This window comes from Trametes versicolor (assembly GCF_000271585.1).
Source record: "Trametes versicolor FP-101664 SS1 unplaced genomic scaffold TRAVEscaffold_6, whole genome shotgun sequence".
Classification (NCBI taxonomy): domain Eukaryota; kingdom Fungi; phylum Basidiomycota; class Agaricomycetes; order Polyporales; family Polyporaceae; genus Trametes; species Trametes versicolor.
Window position 1 is genome coordinate 1 of NW_007360326.1, and position 18,284 is coordinate 18,284.

General features: G+C 56.1%; 6 protein-coding genes across 6 annotated transcripts; 4 read left to right on the forward strand and 2 right to left on the reverse strand.

Annotated features, from left to right (window-relative positions):
* Positions 1-1,076: 1,076 nt before the first annotated feature.
* Positions 1,077-2,428, forward strand: TRAVEDRAFT_71818 (uncharacterized protein). Its single transcript, XM_008040303.1, has 4 exons — positions 1,077-1,436; positions 1,486-1,945; positions 2,011-2,145; positions 2,210-2,428. Exons 1-4 carry the CDS (start codon positions 1,103-1,105, stop codon positions 2,286-2,288), a joined length of 1,008 nt encoding a protein of 335 aa, XP_008038494.1. The 5' UTR covers positions 1,077-1,102; the 3' UTR covers positions 2,289-2,428.
* Positions 2,429-4,569: 2,141 nt separating this feature from the next.
* TRAVEDRAFT_98550 (fungal hydrophobin) lies at positions 4,570-8,091 on the forward strand (the record flags this gene model as incomplete). Its single annotated transcript, XM_008040304.2, has 3 exons — positions 4,570-4,611; positions 7,832-7,990; positions 8,050-8,091. Coding segments are annotated over 3 exons (243 nt in total), but the record flags the coding sequence as incomplete, so codon positions are not given.
* Positions 8,092-9,304: 1,213 nt separating this feature from the next.
* Positions 9,305-10,772, forward strand: TRAVEDRAFT_71819 (GroES-like protein). The gene is made up of 6 exons (XM_008040305.1): positions 9,305-9,378; positions 9,431-9,533; positions 9,595-9,832; positions 9,886-9,995; positions 10,042-10,350; positions 10,412-10,772. The coding sequence occupies exons 1-6, from the start codon at positions 9,325-9,327 to the stop codon at positions 10,654-10,656; spliced, it is 1,059 nt and encodes a 352-aa protein (XP_008038496.1). The 5' UTR covers positions 9,305-9,324; the 3' UTR covers positions 10,657-10,772.
* A 694-nt stretch (positions 10,773-11,466) lies between these two features.
* Positions 11,467-13,230, forward strand: TRAVEDRAFT_47268 (Aldo/keto reductase; the record flags this gene model as incomplete). The annotated part of the gene is made up of 13 exons (XM_008040086.1): positions 11,467-11,503; positions 11,563-11,686; positions 11,750-11,786; positions 11,853-11,942; positions 12,008-12,112; positions 12,169-12,235; positions 12,292-12,329; positions 12,389-12,464; positions 12,522-12,536; positions 12,590-12,690; positions 12,756-12,898; positions 12,952-13,082; positions 13,145-13,230. The coding sequence occupies 13 exons, from the start codon at positions 11,467-11,469 to the stop codon at positions 13,228-13,230; spliced, it is 1,050 nt and encodes a 349-aa protein (XP_008038277.1).
* Positions 13,231-14,154: 924 nt separating this feature from the next.
* TRAVEDRAFT_37152 (uncharacterized protein) lies at positions 14,155-14,617 on the reverse strand (the record flags this gene model as incomplete). The annotated part of the gene is made up of 2 exons (XM_008040039.1): positions 14,155-14,459; positions 14,518-14,617. 2 exons carry the CDS (start codon positions 14,615-14,617, stop codon positions 14,155-14,157), a joined length of 405 nt encoding a protein of 134 aa, XP_008038230.1.
* A 190-nt stretch (positions 14,618-14,807) lies between these two features.
* On the reverse strand, positions 14,808-15,288 carry TRAVEDRAFT_47270 (uncharacterized protein; the record flags this gene model as incomplete). The annotated part of the gene is made up of 2 exons (XM_008040087.1): positions 14,808-15,008; positions 15,157-15,288. The coding sequence occupies 2 exons, from the start codon at positions 15,286-15,288 to the stop codon at positions 14,808-14,810; spliced, it is 333 nt and encodes a 110-aa protein (XP_008038278.1).
* Between the last annotated feature and the right edge of the window lie 2,996 nt (positions 15,289-18,284).

Genomic DNA, 18,284 nt, shown 5'->3' on the forward strand with positions numbered 1-18,284 from the left:
CCGTTGTGGACCATGGCCATGACATCAGAATACCATTTATCATTGTTCACGATGTTTTCCTGGTGTTTTGACACCGGCCACCGGGAATACATCGAAAATGTCTTTCAAAAGCTTACCGCAAAACCACTGGGAACACTTTCAAATTGGTTTTACAATGGTCTTCCTGTGTTCGTGACTGAAAACATTGTAATGACATCATTTATGTCTTTCCCGTGTTTTTCAAAGAGAATTTTTGAAGGCACAGTGTTATCATTTTGCATGTCTATCTAATGTTTGCCTCAAGTTACGAGGCCGAATATACTGAAAAGATTATTTCAGGTCTTTCAATGTTTTCATCATGTTTTCGACCAAAACATCGAACTTTGCCCGCGGTGTCCGGTAGCCGCCGCCTAGAGGCGCTGTCTCCATCCAGAGAGCGTGTCTCCGTCCGGAGACTAGCCTGGCGGGCTACTAACCTACACGTCGAAAACTCGCTGTCGGGGACGCATGTTTTCGTATGGGGGTCACAGTGGTATGCAAATACGCTCACTTGTTGATATTTATTGCCTCGACTTTTGTGCATTATTCAGGAGTTTCCTCCCGCGCCCATGCTCCGTGCGGTGCTGGACGGAGACAGCATCTCCAGATGGAGACAGCGTTCTCTGTCCGGTCATGGGCGGAGCCGGGCGTCTCCGCACATCCTGGGAAATCTCCGTGGCTCCGTGGCTCCGCACATCACCGCACAGACGCGATGGAGCCAGAGCTCGTTCCTGATGCTTCCGCTCACGAGGCGCACAACATGTTCTGGCGCTGGTCAGAACAACTGTCGAGAGGAAATTTCTAGGTCCGGAATATTCGGTTGCTGTAGGATCTAGCTGATAATACTCCTATGTGTTGCGACTTTCAATTTATTCTGAAGCATTTGTCGACCTTGGCTCAGCATGGCTGGCGCCTAGGCAGGCGCTGAGACGCCCATCCGTCAATACGATCACCTGACCCAGCTCGAAGCGTATACGCGGTCTCGGCGCCTTGACCGCGACCGCGACCCAGCGTTCTGCTCGTGTTCTCCACACCTCCTCTCTCTCGCGTCCCCCATCGCAAGCTGCTGACTTCTGAACTTACAATGTCAATCGCGCGGCCCTTGATCCCAAGCAAGCCGTTCCAACGCCCCTTCCCGCTCGAGATATTTCTGGTCATCAGGAATACCATCCCACTCGGCGACATACGCACCCATGTGTGCTTCTACAAGACGCACCCTCGCATCGCCGCGATGTACGACTCGGAGAAGAACGACGACGATTTCTGGCGGCGCGTGTGCTGGCACAGCGGCATCGGCGCGCTAGACAAGGATGACCTCGCGCATCCGCATTGCTGGCGCGGCATTGCTCTGGAGCTCGTCGAGAAGGAGGGGTTTTGCAAGCACCCGCGGTGCGGGGAAGGGCTGCTCAATTATAACAGTGAGTGTCGTACAGTCCCTGTCGCGAGATGTGTACTTAGCTACTATAGGTCGGCGCATGGAACGTGTAGCGGACTGGTTCAAGCCCCTCACTGTGTTCTCCGACTGGAAAGAAGACTTGTACACCGCCTCCGACTCAGAGACTGAAGACGCCGCCACAGGCGCAAATATGGACGTCGACAACAAGAGCGACAACGAGAAGGACGACCGCCCCCCGCACCTTATCCCGCACCGCGTGCTCGCTAGCATCGAATTCCGCGACCGGCCCTGGGGCGGATACTACGGCGTGCGGGAGGACGCTCAGCTCCGCCCGCTGACCGAAGCAGAAGAAGCGTACAGCGGAAGTGCCCTCCTGTACGACCACCTGCTCGTACAGCGGAGCTTCGCCACCGACATTCCCGTAGACGGGATCTGTGTTGGGGAGATGGGTGGACACGAGTTCAGACGGGAGCATGTTAAGAGGCACACTGGAGTGACTGTGCTCGATGTTGTGACCGCGATTCACGCTGAGTACGTCCGCCATCATGACTGCCGAGCACGATGGGGGTTACTAACGTATCTTCTCTGTCTTTAAGTCTGGATCTTCCCCTGACCAATTATGAGCAAAGCCAGCTCGTGGATCACCTCAACTGCACATTCAGCTCGAATGGACTGTCTGAAGACGATGTGTACGCTCGATTCCACACTTTGCGCGACACGCTCAACGAATGGTATGCGACCGCTGCCTGTATCACTATGTCTCCATACTAACGGAGATTCTTCAATCAAACGTAGCCATATCAGCGAGTTCTATTACGACGGGACCATCATCAACGGCGCTCCAATGTTCATCCCCAACCTCCAGGAGGACTAAACGGTCTCTCGCTACGACTTACACTATCAACAGACTATCACCTAGAATTTCCTTGGTCCTAGGCAACTACGACATACGCCTCAGTCCTTCTAGTCTATTGAAGCCAGCTACATAAGTACTCCTATCATATACCGATCAACCCTATGTCCGAAATAGACTTCCGACATCATGACTTTCTCGTGCGTACCCACCACAAGTTTGATATGAGTGCGCCCCGCTGCATTTACTTGTCTCATCGTGATAGTACTGAACACAGGGTACCACATCAAAGCGCGCTCGGCAAGGACAAGATCCCATTTGCGCGCAACACCTGTGTACTTCCACGTCTCCCCTAGGCAGACGATGGATGTGAGCACACATATAACTATAATCTGTCAGGTGATGATATTCGAAAAACATTTTGGAAGGCCGAGCGCAGATCAGGACGACGAAGATTGAATGACCCGGGAAATTATGTGCGCCTGAAGTGTAGCTGGCAGAATAGCTCATATAGGCTACATGCGTGGAGCTTACTGTAACAGATCTGTGCAACGTAACCTTACAGCAGTCACCGGTGAGGCACAACGATGATGAACACGACGCGCTGCGCGTACCAAAGAGCTTCGAACACCGACGGGCGGATCTGGTGGGCCAATATCTATGACCATAGTGGTCTGCGATGAGCAAAGGCCGCCTGAGGTACAACGGGAGACTCGGGCGAATGCAGACACGATTGGCCGCGCTCCACGGAACATACGACGACAGTCACGTCTTTCGGCGCCAGGTATGTATTGTCTACACCATCGCGCAGCTCGGAACAACGATTACCTCTGACGTGTACAACATTCAGTCATGGCCTTCGTTAACTTCCGGCGACAAGCGTGGAGTCCGAGCGAACCTCACTATGACCACGTACTGGCGGACGTACAGGCTCTCGGCTCTCGGTCCTCTGGAAGCACCGCACGGGGCGCACGGCCTGTTTCAGCGCTAGTCAGAACAACTGTCAAGAGGACATACAGCGGACAAGATGTTATGTCAAGCGGCCAATCACCTTGGTGCGTCTCGAACACACGCGTCATGAGCATCGCCGCAGTGCGGTAGATTACCTTTGCGGAAAGGCATTGAGGGCAATATTCACGCTCCTGCCCAGTTGCTCCTGCTAGTGGCGATGCATCGGCATACTAAGTCAACGAGTATACAATTTCCGAGTGAAGGGTATCCGCATAACAGGCCGTATCCTGGAAGACGAGTACGTACTACAACGTAGCACCAGCGGCTGGAAAGGTGTTCTCGGACGATGCCGATGTCCAGCCGCTGTCTAGCGCTAGCCTCGACGGTACCGGCCACGGGCTTCACCTCCTGCTGTCACCCCTGAATTCATATCCGCATCCTCTACCCCTCAACTATTTTCAGCTGTGCATACCAACAACGGTCAGATGGCCCTTGATGAACTGGTAATATCTCGGTAATGATCAGCAAGAGCCTTTTTTGCGCCTCTTTGTTACGGTATGTCTGTGAAACCACCGTCCGACTATTTGATTGTTCAACGTCATCCCAATATTTTGCAGGACAAATGCATGTCAACATCGACTATTGACGCAGCATCATACTATGACGAGTATCAGAGCCATGTCTCGAATTTGCGACGGCAGCCTTCGAACGCGTAAGGCGTTCATGCGCGTGAACACGGAGGACTTTGCGCGGATTTTGCGCGAGGTCCCCGCTTCCAGCGATAGGTCCGTTTCGAGAAGAACATCGGTCAGGGGCACCGCCGGAGGCTCAGCGCTGCACTCGACGCTCACGAAATGCCTGCCTGCCCGCATGATCGTTTTCCTCCCTCCACTTGTGCAGCTACTGCGGCCACAAGACGGCCTCTCGATGCCTGCGTATATTCGCTCCTCCCATATCGAAATTCCCGGAAGATTGGCCTCGTCCAGAGGTTGGCGCTCCGGCAGCCAATAACGCGTCACCCACCGTCATGGACGTGCATACCCGACACAAGTAAACGCCGTCTGCAGGGGTATAAAACCTCTCATGCTCGCTGCTCTTTTTCCCCAGCAGCAGGATCACTCTCCAGCTCACATCTCAGCCCCCTCCAACTTCCCAAGCCTTCCCAGCTCTCTCCCGCACACCTCTCGCAACCATGTTCGCCAAACTGTCCATCACGTTCACGTTCGCCTCCCTCGCACTCCTTGCTGTCGCCACCCCCAACGGGAAGCGATGGAACACCCCGACCTCGGCCCCAGCCACGACCAAGACGGTCACGGTCACCGCGCCGGCGGCGTCGCCCACCGGCGATTCTTGCTCCACCGGCCCCATCCAATGCTGCGAATCCACTGAGAGTGTAAGCTGCTCCGTCCATAGTAGTGTGTGCAGCGATCCTAACCCAGTCCTCCTACATAGGCCAGCTCTGCCTCGGGCACCGCGCTTTTGGGCCTCCTCGGAATCGTCGTGGAGGGGGTTGACGTCCTTTTGGGCCTGGGCTGCTCGCCTATCACCGTCATCGGTGCGGGGGGCGGCGCCTGCTCTGCCAACGCAGTGTGCTGCGAGAACAACAGCGTCGTAAGGGCTGCTCTTTGCGCCTCGCTAGAAGGCATCTGCTCACTTATGATTGGTATAGGGTGGCCTGATCTCCATCGGCTGTGTCCCGGTCATCCTCTGAGCGAGCGCAGGACAGGGAGAGAGCATCTATGTTCCAGAAGAAGGTTCTGGATGGGGGATATAGTAGACGAGAATGATTTGTTACTGTGGCTTTGTGTTCGGCTGCGATATGCCAATATGCCAGTGTGCCTTGTGCTGTGAACTTCGACCGGTCAAATGTGATTATCTCCCAGATTATAAGGCCTGATATGCGAAGATATTTGCGTGGGCATGCGTTCTGATATAAATACTCATTGAGACAATGTTCTCGGTTGAAAGTGTTGAAAGCACAAGTTTCGGCGGGAGCGAGCGCCTGCCAGCCGGCGTTTGCCGAGGTGTTCGCGAGATCGCCACTCGCGAGCCTCTGCTGAGGAGGAGGAGGAGGAGGAGGAACGTTTCGATTTGTTTCCGCGCGGACCAACTATTTAATGTAAATACCGAGTAAGGTAATGCTAAAAATAGAAAATCAGCACAAATCGCGAGCCAGCACGCAGATAAGTACCCAGCAGCCCAGGGTTGTGCCCATATTCCTCTGTACCACGATATTATTTCCGAGGCAACGCAGGAACACTCTGGCAGCATAATTTCTCATTGTATCTGTATAATTCTAGTGAGCACGCCCACTGCCAACTCTATGGAATGACATCACGCAGCAGCGTCTTGCGAATGCATCTACTGACACTACCTACGAAGCAGACCGGCGCTTCGCATATCTAGGCAGCACGAACCTACTACTTACCTGAGCCTAGGGGGGTATGATCAGGTCGCTCTCAGGACGCGCCGGGTGTAGTATTCAGCTTATAATGTCGGCCCCACTTGTGCCCTGTTCTCCTCAGGCTGCGTCTCGCAATCCGATTCCGGGTCTGCCCTCTGCCTCTCGCGGGCCCTTCCGACTCGAATGCTTCCCATGGTTGGACGTAAGCGATTGGCACACGGACCCGCACGTTGCAAGATCACGCTCTACAATGACGGTGAGTGAGCGGCCTTTCGTACCGCGTTTCTCGAACTATACTGACTCGGGACGAGGTGTCGGATGACAGATCTCCCCCATGACCTCCATACAAACGCAGACCGAGTGGCAAGGGCATCTAGATATACAGCCCGCCCAAGGCGAAGGCGCGCTTCGACCGCGCTCCACGGACGACTCGAGGACGGTCATGTCGCTGATCATGAGCGGGAGGCTGTACTATCGCGCGACTTGGAAAGGCGGATACCTCCTGCGTCGTATACGACATCCCGCAGTCCTTCTTGAACTGTCGGTGACAAGCGTGGAGTACAGAACAAAGTTGACAGCAGTTCAGGCCTAAAAGGTGCAAGGGCAGTGCACCACCGGTCCTCTGGGGACGCCGCGCAGAAGATGGACGACTTGTTCTAGCGCTGGTCAGAAAAGGCTGTCGAGGGGACATACAGCGGACGAGACGTCGCACCGAGCGAAGCATGACGGGGCACAAGAATCCGCTCGCCATGCAGCGCCAGTGGCAGAATGGCCAACGTGCGCCTTGTTCCTGCGGAGTGTTTCTCGTCGGTGTCTAACCACGTCTGCGTCAAACTGGAAGCGGATGCCAGTGTGAGAGTTCTGTCCGCTTGGAAAGTTGTCCTGCGATGGCTGTCGGCTGGAGCGAACAAGAGTATTCGTAATTGGAATGAAGAGACGTCGCATGACTAGGAGTGGTCAGCCTGGGCCGGGGTCCAGGAGGCTGGGGCCGGCACTGGCAGTAGTATTGGTAGTGGAAGAGGAGTACGCAGTACGTCAGTGACTGGGAAGACGTTCTGTACTTACTCACGATCCGTTTTGGGCAGCCGGCCCAGCCCAGCCACTGCCCCGCAGGCTCGACGGTACCAGTCGTCTACCGACTCCACGGCGTCTCCTTACTCGCATACTCACTCTGCCCCTGGTATATTGCTGACCGGCATGTTATAGTACACGGCTTGAACAGCGCCCTCAATACGGCAACTCTCGACCCACAACAAACAAGACCCCAAGCAACGGGCGCGCCTTCCGCACCCCTCCACACTCGAAGTGAGTGGGCACACATCGTGGAGTTGCACGCACCAGCCAACGTCCTGTTATGTGTAACGTTCATCACAGAAGTCGTACCTACCGTGATTAAATTCAAGAAACACGTCTATGGTCGTAACGCTCACAAACGGTCCAGTAGCCAGCAATCTACAGAAGATTTCGAACAGGAGGCATTCGACCGCGTGAGCGCGAGGGGACATTGCACGGCCTTTGCGCGGGACTCCCGCCCCCTAGAAATGTGCCCTTAGGTCCTTTGCGAGAGCAAGCGCCATTCCAGCTAGGGGTGGCCCCCGCGAGGACCTCGACTGCACTCAACACCCTCGAAATGTATGCTCGTCCGCATGATCACTCTTCTCCCCCAATTGTGCCGCTATTGCGGCTCACGCACGGCCTTTCGTCGCCCGCAAGTCACTCCAACTCGCACGTCAAAACAAACGGGAGATTGGCGTTGCCCAGGACCAGGCGCTCCGGGGGAACTACGAACGCGTCACCTCCCGTCATGGACTTGCACGTCTAGCACAGGTGACTGCTGCCCTCAGGGTATAAAGGCTCTCCTGCTTGTTGCTCTTCTCTCCAAGCAGTAGTATCACTCTACAGCTCCCAATCTCAACCGCCCTCAACTCCTCTACCAGCCCTCTCCGCTCCCCAGCATACCTATCGAAAACATGTTCGCCAGTCTGTCAACCACGCTCACCTTCGCTTCCCTTGCACTCCTTGCTGTCGCCACCCCCAACGAGAAGCGATGGGCTACCCCCACCACGACGGTCTCGGTTGCTCCGCCGGCGCCGACCGGTGGTTCGTGCTCTACCGGCGCAATTCAGTGCTGCAGCTCCACTGAGGACGTAAGTCGCCCCGTTCGCAGCAGCGCACGCACCGATCCTAACCCAGCTGTCTTTCTCCATAGGCCGCCTCTCCCGACGGTGTCGCGCTCTTGGATTCTCTCGGCGTCGTCGTGCAGGGAGTCAACGTCCTCTTGGGCCTTGGCTGCTCTCCGATCAGCGTCATCGGCGCTGGCGGCGGTGCATGCAGCGCCAACGCCGTGTGCTGCGAGAACAACAGCTTCGTACGTGCTGCTCTTCGTACTCGACATCGGTGTCTGCTCACATGTAGTCCCTCACACAGGGAGGCCTGGTTTCCATCGGCTGTGTCCCGGTCATCCTCTAAGCGAGTACGGGTCCGGGAGGGAGCGCTGATGTCTCCGCCGGAGAAGGTCCTCACGGCAGACATGGACGAGAATGATTCGGGACTGTGGCTCAGGTGTTCGGCTGCGATATGCCGACTTGCCGATGTACTTACTACTATGCGCTTGTGATCGACCAATCGATTGTGGCTGTTTCTTTATACGTATACTCCCAGAAACGTGGAACTTGGGCACCTGCTATGGCCGCTGGCATGCCCTAAGTTGTTTCCCGCAGCGTGCATGCATATGGCGGTAGGTAAAGGGAACGATAAGAGAACAACTTGCAATATATGTACTACAAGCCCGCTCAATCAGGGTTATTATACTTTCTGAGGTCCAAGCGCTACGCCGACCATCGAATTTCGAGTTTCAATGCCAACGGGCGCCGGCGGCCCAGTCAAGCCTGGACCGGCGCTTGCCGAGGCGTTCAGTATCAACGTTGTGGCGCAGCGTGAGTTCACTTTTCTCTTCGCTCCTACCACAACGTCGACGCTATTAGCTGTGTACGGGGAACACGGAATGCTATGCGCCTCGTATCTGGCGGTATGTATGCGGTCACTATTCATCCAATGAACACGGGCCCAGGGCGAGAGCAATTACTACGGTCATAGCGCTCGAGTCGCCGGGGCGGTACGTATCCTCGTCATGCTCTCGGGCCAACTTGCAACCCAGCTGCTCGCAGGGGCATCTTGTGATAGACCTCTCTCGCGGACCTGCCCGACACGCTTCCCCTGGCTGAAGGGCACTGATTGGCCTACGGCCCCGCTCAGCGCCAGATTACGCTGCACTATGACGGTGAGTTGCCGCCCCCTTGTCAGTGCGCCGCGTGCCACGGTGCATCGAGTCAACTTCACTGAACGGATGACAGATGCACCGTGTGTCCGTTATACACTCGTAAATGAATTGCACGCTCCCTGCTTGGGGGCGTAGTCAGCATGCACGGTAGATGCACGTTACCAGAGGTTCCATTGACTGAGGGTCTCCCCAGAGGGACAGAAATGAGGCCACTTCTGAGCGGCAGCAAGGCTCCGTATCCCTCCGCATGCCCAAAGGACGCCCAACTGGGAACTCGCACGACAGATGATCCCCAACCCCATTGTCTTGTCGAAACTTCTGAGCTGCATAGAGCGCTCCCAGTGCGCGATACATATATAAGCCATATCTACAGGACTACAGAGCGCAGGCCCACCTCTGAAGGCCATTGACTTCTATTAGCGATGTCTGACCCCACTGTACTACCGAAGTCTATGAAGGCACTTGTAGTTCTTTCCGTAAGTCCGCAATATTTGGCGTCATCTACGTCGCGCTGACCGTGATTTACAGTACAAGACAGCCTCCGTTCAAGATCATCCAATTCCAGTTATATATGAGGACGAAGTCCTCATCCGGGTCATCGCCGTCGCGCTCGGCCCTCCAGACCTGCGAGGTAAGTGTAGAACGTTGATATCGCGACTTGTAGTCTCACACTCGTTAATCTTGATATGTAGCCCTCGAGTTCACCCCAACCGCAGGAACAGTCCTCGGCTGCGACTTGGCCGGAGTGATAGTGCAAGTCGGCAAGAATGTTGCGACACGTAAGGTTGGTGAACGCGTCGCGGCATTCGTGCACGGCGGCAACAATGCGGAACACGGCGCATTTGCAGAGTATGCGAAGAGTACGGCGGATCTCGTCTGGCTGATCCCGGAGAGCCTGTCCTTTGAAGAGGCTGCGACTATAAGCATTGGGCAAGTCAAGCAGTGTCGCGAATGGAAACGGGACTGTGCTAACGCTGAAACAGGACTTGCACGATCGCCCAGGCGTTTTACCACAAGGGCAGGCTTGAGCTCCCGGAACCAGGTGCATTCTCCTTCGAGAAGGACGAATGGATCTTCGTGTATGGCGGAAGTTGTAAGTGCCATTTATCTCAGATATTGACCCTGCTAACCTTCCGCAGCATCGTGCGGTCAATATGCCGTCCAGTTCGCTCGCGCCTCAGGTTTCAAGGTCGTCACCACGTCCTCCCCGCGCAACTTCGATCTGTTGAAGTCCTTGGGCGCGACGGCTGTCTTTGACTACCATGACGTCGACGTCGTGGACAAGATCAAGGCCGCTACCGGCAACTCGATCCAGTATGGGCTCGACGCGATCGGCCTTCCCGAGACGCAGGAACTCTCGCAGAAGGTCTTCGGGCCTGCCGGGGGCAAGCTCATCACCCTACTCTGGGCGAACAAGACAAGGGTGCGGGAGGACGTCGCTCTCTCCTGTAGGCATCGTGAAGGTGTGGACATTTCTGGAACCCAGCTGATCTCCCGAACTTTACGCAGTTACCCTTGTATGCACCGGGCTCGGGCGGGCCTTTAGCAAACCGGGTGCGCACTTCCCAGTGTCGCCAGAGGACACAGCGCAGATGATTACGTCCGTGACCATGATCCAACGGCTCGTTGAGCAGGGTCGTCTCAAGCCGAACCCGGTCAAGCTCTTGCCGGGCGGGCTCGCTGCGATCTCGGAAGGGTTGAAGTTCCTAGAAGAGGGGAAGATGAGCGGCGAGAAGGTCGTGGTGGTTCTCTGAGGTGCTTTGGCGATGTGCGATCGTATGGGCAGCGGCTTGCTGACGCTTCGCTTTGGTAAACCCGGGTCTCCGAGAGGTTATGCATAAGCCATTCAGAAATTTACCTTGTACGTGGCTAGGATGCGAGACCTGTACGATCGCAATACAGTATTGACAGTGACTATAGATTCGGGCACGTGTAGGGCCGAGGTCAGCCAATGGCAGAGCCCGACCGAGACGGCGCCTCTCTTGTTTACTCTCTCTTTCTTGCAAATCGGGGCTTTCGGCAATCTCCTACCTGGAACATAGCTGTGTTTGTCTCGAAGATGGCGATGGTCACTACGCACCCATAGCAGTGCAGAGGTGCCCAAACAACCTCCTGTCGGCCTCGGACTCCAAGCCTGATAGAGGTGCAAGTCCCAGTAATAGCATGAACGCCGCCGATAGCTGCTATGTCCTTCGGTTTCACGTACTTATCAGCCATCGCACTCCCTCGCCGATCGGCCACGCAGCACCACGCAGGTGCGGCAACACGAAATCAGAAGCGGACGGGCGGCTTTACCCCGCTCGTTGCCGCCCTATCCCGTCTGGCGCTCGTCCGATGTGTCGTCCGCGGGCGGCGTAGGGATCGGCGTCGAACAACAGCACCCAACCTGCTAACCTCAGCAGACACCTGATCTACAGGCAGCCTGGCTATTTGGGGAACGGCGCGAACATGGCGCGGCGCATATATAGGACGTGCGTTGCGGCGGACAAGGACAACAGCAACATCCCAGTTCTTCCATATCGAACCCAAGCCTCCACATAGACCGAATACCTCCTCCATCAAACATGTCTACTGATAAGACCACGAACAAGATGCAATACGGTGAGCAATCTCAACACCGTATACCACTACTTTGCATTACTTACTGCGACCGCGGACAGTGCGCCTCGGCAAGTCTGGCCTTAAAATCTCGAAGATCATCCTCGGATGCATGTCCTACGGAAGCCCGGAGTGGCAGGAGTGGGTGCTCGGTGAGGAGGAGGGCTTGAAGCACATCAAGTTCGCGTACGTTGGTTACCAAGCGCCGCCTTAGACCCAATGGCTGATTTTATGGTATCGAAATTCCAGGTATGACCACGGCATCACGACCTTCGACACCGCGAACGTGAGTACCGCCTATGACCCTGCAGCTCAGAGCCGGCCCAACATTTTAACGGGTTTCCTGCTACAGCTGTACTCCAACGGACGGTCCGAGGCCATCATCGGCAAGGCGATCAGGGAGTTCAACCTCCCGCGTGAAGAGCTTGTCATCATGACTAAGGTCTGCTATCTATATCTGTATTCCTAATGTGTCTATGCACTCCTAACACCTAATTTTGCGTGTAGCTGTACTTCCCGAAGCCGAAGGACGTCAGTACGGTCCTCTGGCGCGGTGACGACGCGGAAGCGCAAGAGCATGGTATAATCAACCAGAAGGGGTTGAGCCGCAAGGTGAATGCAGTGCGTCCTTGAGAGTAGCTTCGACCGCTGACAAAATGCATCCGTAGCACATTTTTGATTCCGTGAAGGAGAGCCTGAAGGAGCTGCAGCTCGAGTACATTGATGTGCTGCAGTGTGAGTCGCGACGCATACCCTCATTTGGGAAAGAACGTGACGATCGGACTGCACAGGCCACCGCTTTGACTACGATACTCCGATTGAGGAGACGGTACGTGTCCAGTACTCCGACCTGCTTAGAGACCTGCTAATTCTGTGCCCTTGATGCAGATGCAAGCTCTCCACGATGTCGTCAAGGCCGGCTACGTGCGTTACATTGGCATGAGCTCCTGCTACGCCTATCAGTGTGAGTCCGCGCACTCCATCCTCGCCGCTGGTGCTTCGCGCTGACCCCGAGCAACAGTCCACATGATGCAGAGTAAGCAATCACCGCATGCACCCGTGGGGCAGATCGCTCACCGTCCGCGACAGACTACGCGATCACGCACAACCTCACGCCTTTCATCTCGATGCAGAACCACTACAGCCTGATCTACCGTGAGGAGGAGCGCGAGATGATCCCTACCCTCCAGGTACGCATACCCACTCCACCCTCTATGCTACTGGCAGACACTGACTGCATAATCGACTCGAATAGCACTTCGGCGTCGGCGCCATCCCGTGGTCGCCGCTCGGCCGCGGCCTGCTCACGCACCCGCTCAAGACCGAGACGCTTCGTTCGAAGACCGACGGGTACCTCACGCTCTTCAACATCCCCGCGATCCCCGCGATCGTCAACCGGTATGTCCCGTCCCCCGCCGCGCGGGCACGCCGTCGCGCTGACACGTCCGCAGCGTCGAGGAGCTGTCCAAGAAGAAGGGCGTGAGTATGGCGCAGATCGCCACCGCCTGGATCCTCGCGAAGCCGGGCGTGTCCGCGCCCATCATCGGGACGACGAGCCTGAAGAACCTGGAGGACATCCTGGGTGAGTACAATGCATTGCGCCTCACCTATCTAGGAAATGCTGACTGGGGCGATGCGCGGCAGGTGCTCTCGATGTGACGCTCACGGAGGAGGAGATCAAGTACCTCGAGGAGCCCTATGCACCGGTCCCGATCGTCGGCCACACCTAAGTGCGGCGTTCGATGCATGTACGCTCGCCGGAGGGTGCAACAGGCACTGTCGACATGTTGACCTCAGATCCCTTCATGTACGTGTACGAAGCACGCGCCGAAGCGGGTGAGGTTTGAGAGTCAGTTAGATTGCGTATTGTTCAATCCTATCGCTTTGTGCCTCTATCATGCGTGCCAGCCTAAGTGGAGTATGTCTGTGTGGTAAACGGCTACCAGTGGGCACCGGAGAATTCAGGAAGGTTTAAGCATACGACGAAGCCACGGGCTGCCTGCAGAGGTGGGCATATATCTGCCATAGCGTGGTCATGATGCATGATAGATCATAAATGTACTTCTCGACGAGATGACTTGCAATGCCGCAGGATAGCCAATCTCGCACATATATATAAATATGCAGCTAGTACTTGTCGACTCACAGCCAAATACACCAAGTTCGTGCAGCAAAGTATAGACTCAGATCCTCCCCCGCCTCAGCGACTTGTTTGTGATGTGATCGGCAACGAGGGTCTTGTGTGGGTGCTCTGCACAACTTCAGAAGAGAACGTCAGATGAGGTCAGTGCACGTGGCATAGTGTTCAGCTCTGCAGCGGACACCCAATGTACCCGCGACCACGGGGCATCCGCGATTCGCCCAACGGAAGGGCGCGTAGTAATTGGAGAGTGGATACTACATGCCTGATGCGTATATACCGATGCATGAAAGCCGCAACGACGCTGTCAGACTCCGGGCGATCTGGTGTCGATCCGGGAGCAGAGGGCGTTCGATGCCAGGGACCGAAAAGCAATACCGTGCATGGTGTGGGGACGGGGGAAGCTGCGAAGGGCGGGCGCGGGTCAGTCACACGACGTTCATGCGTGGAGCAGTGCTTCACTCACAGTACAGGGGGCGTTACACATTTAGGGACTAAGCTTCGTGCATTTCGTTCAATCCTCCGTCTCCTCCTCCTCCTCCGGGGCTCCACCTACAGCAGGGCCGATCCAGGGGGTCGGGTCTGCGAGCATGGAGTGGTACTGCTCGTCCACGAGACGGACGAACCGAATGGAGCCCTCCTTCCACCCGTGTAGGAGCATCTCTAGGCTGCCGAGGTTGGGTACGTTGCTAAGGTTTCTAAACGGGACGTCGGCAAGCGGCCAACCCTCGATTCGGACGTGGTAGCGCATAACGACTTTCTTCATGTACGACCGACGGCTCCACGACATTGTCGCGGAGGCGTCCTGAGTGATTTGACCTGTTGGCGCACGGGTCAGCACGCGGGCAACGCGGGTAGGAGGAGTGCTTGGACTCGCATAGCTCCTCCCTGATGAGTTTGCGCAACTCGGCACGGGTGTCGGTCATTCGCTCGCTGTAGGATGGCTTGGGATTGAGACGATAGTTGATCTGTGCCATGAGTCGGGGAAAGGCAAGCGCGGGGTGAGTTGCGAATGCGAAACGGAGCAGAGGGCGAGAGACACTGGGATCGTACCGCTCCGGTTCTCGCGCACTGACTTATACAAGGCGCATGCCCCCGCGCCCCGGCAGCCGAGGCCGTATCGCGCGCCACGTCGTGGGTGAGGGGTGGGCGAAAGCAAAGCGGTGATCACTTTAACAAATGCAGCTCCTGCAAGTCGTGGTCGGCAAACGTGCACTCTAGTTTCGGACCGCTGCGCTTCTGGTAGGGGTCGAGCGATATCGCGGGGAACCGAGGAACGGCGAGGAAGATGGGTTGTCGCCTGGAAGTTCCGAGTCCCAGCCCTGGGCTATTGCTTATTGCCCAATGTGCGAATCCCTTCAACACGAGCTACCGGCATAAGGGCTTGGTCAGGTAACGATCGACTCCAAGCGAATGGGGTGCGATGGATTGGGACTGACGTAGGGGCAACAGGGCGTGCGTGCTTGAAAGCAAGGCCTTCGGAGGGTTCGTAGGTGGCCCGCATCTGATAACGCACTGTTGGCGTCAGCGAGCCGGAGTCCTGGAGAGATTTTGGCAGAGGGCCGAGCAGGAGCGCCGTAGGTTTTGGCGCGGAAAAATAGCCAGCTGCGTTACGGAGTTGCCAGCCCAGTTCCGCGACGAAGGCCATAGTGCTCGCGCAGGGCGGCAGAGCGAAGTATTTGCAGTCTTCCCGTATCCAGACGATAAGCCTCGGGTGCGATATGTACTGCCGGCCGCGTACTTGCGCACTGCAATTGTAGGCGAATCGGCGTATCAGCTGCCCGGGAAACACGAGGAACCCGTCATGGAACCCGCATGGCCACGTAACCCGCGGCGCCGCCGCGGATATTTGGGCGAGCAAGCTCCCACCGCGCCCGTGCGCCTGCCCTGCTGCCTGCTGACCGAGAGCTGCGCGATCGCCGCCACTCCCGCGCGGGTGACCTATATCATATGCAGTGCGGGAAGCGAAGAGGGGGCAGAGGGCCTCACCATTGTACGGCCAGGGTGTCAGGTGTGGCCGATGTCTGGGGCTTAGGCGAGGAGGCAGTTGGTTGCTCTGGGTGTTCTCGCCTCCGCATGCGCTCGGACATATATGTACCATGTAGCGCGAGACGTCATTCCTGTCTGCGCTATCCGAACCCTCCTGTCCGCATAGAGGGGAGGGGAGGGGGATCGCGCGGGCGGAGATATGTGAATGTCCGCGAGGCCCCGTGGGGATCACCGCGCAGGGTCCGTGAACGTCCGACGTATAACCTACTAATGCGGTTCTCAGCCACTCTAGGTAGTCTGTTTGACTTATCGGAGATGTGCATTCAACAATCCGCCATAGAGGTTGGGTGCATGAGCAAGACAAGACGATGGTAGGGTGTTGATTCAGGTACCCTAAGGATTTAGCCACCGGGTCAGGCTGTTCAGCAATATACGCCTGTGAGTCGTTGTCAGCGGAATGAAGGACCAGCAGTAGGATCTGCACACCAGGCTCACTTTTGGGAATGATTCATTAAGGCATTTCAGGATATTGCTCAGCCCGTTTGAGACGTGTGATAGGTACCGTTTCCGTATTGCGGCTGGTCCGAGCTCAAGCGTATGCTCGCTCCACCGGGGTGCGGCCCTGCCCTGCGCCGCTGATCGCTTGAGAACTTCCCGTTTACGATCGCAGCTGTCGAGATATAGCGTTTGCTATCGTTTCAGCCGCAACTTCCTGAAATAGAGCGGCACGAAGAGCAAGCACATCGCCCTGTAAACATGTCATGGGGCTGCTCGAAGGTTACAGCGCGGACCGTGCGGCGTTGGCGTCTCATTCCCGGAGGGAAGATCATGTAATATGACAGACCGCACAGGCAAGGCGCGAAGAAGAGGAGGCGGATGTCCTAATGGCATGCAGGGGGCCCGCCTCGACTCTGGTCTCTGGACGAATCGCGAACGGGCCTGGAGATCATCGCTGGAGGAGCAGTGAGACAGGCTAATAGAAGTGCAGGCTGTGATAGAGCAGCACGTACAGGGGACCCCCGATTTAGATTCGCGGAGGGATCCACGCGGAGAAGAATATTGAGCAGGCAGGTGCCATGGGTCTGCCACCTGAGTGAACCCAATCTTTGACACCATGTATAGTGCTGGCGCAAGTTGAGGTTAGAAGTGGAAATGGGATAGGAGGCACTTGTGACTCACAACTTGGGCTAGCTTAGCTGCCCAGAGTCACCGCGGTAGGCCGTCCTCATGGTGCACTTTCAAGTTGCTGTTGACAAAAGCGGAAAGGTACGGGGTAGACGCCCGTTCAATGGCATTAGTTCGGTGCTTTGGACCCTTAGTCAGTACCCTTATGTAATGGGTAAGTAAAGGGCTGAATGCCTTAGAGTCGACTTATAGAGCGAGACTAGCCCAGGCTTTTGAACGCGTTTTGCTTTCCGAGTAAGTGCTTTGAACTTCCCCCTCCCTCCCTGCCCAGGCAGTGTAATCGGTCAGAACATCGCGGAGTTGAATTCACGTTTCGCCACCATTTCATGCACTGTAAAGGACCGTTCAGCAGGTTCACATCGAACTCTTCTCCGTCTCTACCATGATGCTCCGGACGTCTCACTGAGTATGACCGTCTTGAAATAGCATCCGGCAAAGAAATTAGCTCAATTGAAGCATCTGACAAAACCATGGGCGGTCGGAGGAGGTGGCATGTGATTGCTACGACGTGGGTATGATACATGCGGTGCTGCGGGCATACGGTCTCGAACATGCAGAACCAAAGGCCCTGAAGCTGACGAGTACCGCCCGACATGCCAATGGTGGAGATAGAGGCTTACGTCCACCCCCTTGTGCTCTAGAAGGTGCCAGGCGCAAAACGCAAATCCCAAGGCTGCATATGCGCGGTAGATGGGATCACGGCGTTCAGGACGGCGGAGAGCCAGGGACGCATCGTGCGGGAACGATGGGGTTCGCAAGTGAAAGGGACACATCGCATCTAGTCCGGGTTTACACAAAGAGGCGGAGCAGAAGATACGGTCGTTCGTGATGAGGTCATCCAGAGCCAGAGCGGTGACACAATACCAGGAACAAGCGAAGGAAGCTGGTGAACGCGCCCTGGTAGAACAAGATGAAGAACTTGATATTGATGAAGCCGCCCAATGCTGCGGAGTTGTCCAAGAGGTGTGGGGCGATGCTCGGTGCCACCATGGCAGGGTAAAGAAGGTCTCGGCGACGAGAGCATGGCGCTGTGCAACAAATCTATAACGCATATTTTTGGCAACATGATAGAGAACACGCGAAGCTCGATAGAACTGGGATCATACCGCAGAGGCGCTGTAATGAACGGACCTGACAGTGACAAGCCCTCGACAAGCCCAGGTGAGCCGCAGGGTCCGCGTTACGGAAAGAACGCACCAGCCTGGCCAAGTCGCGGTCCTGGAAGAACCTGCGGTTGATGTGTAGCACGAGTGCTCGAAGACAGTGCCAAGTTTTGTAGCCAGTGACGTCGTCGACTTTATAGACGGCGGTGTGAACAGAAGGCTGAAGTCTTTGTTTGTAAGCAAAAGAGAAGAAAGAAGGATCATGCTGCAGAGCGAGCTACGGAGTTCGGAGGGTAGCGCCGAAAGAGAGACCGGAATCAGCTGTTTGGGTTCAAGGGTGGTGCTGGTTGCGAGGAAGATATGGGGA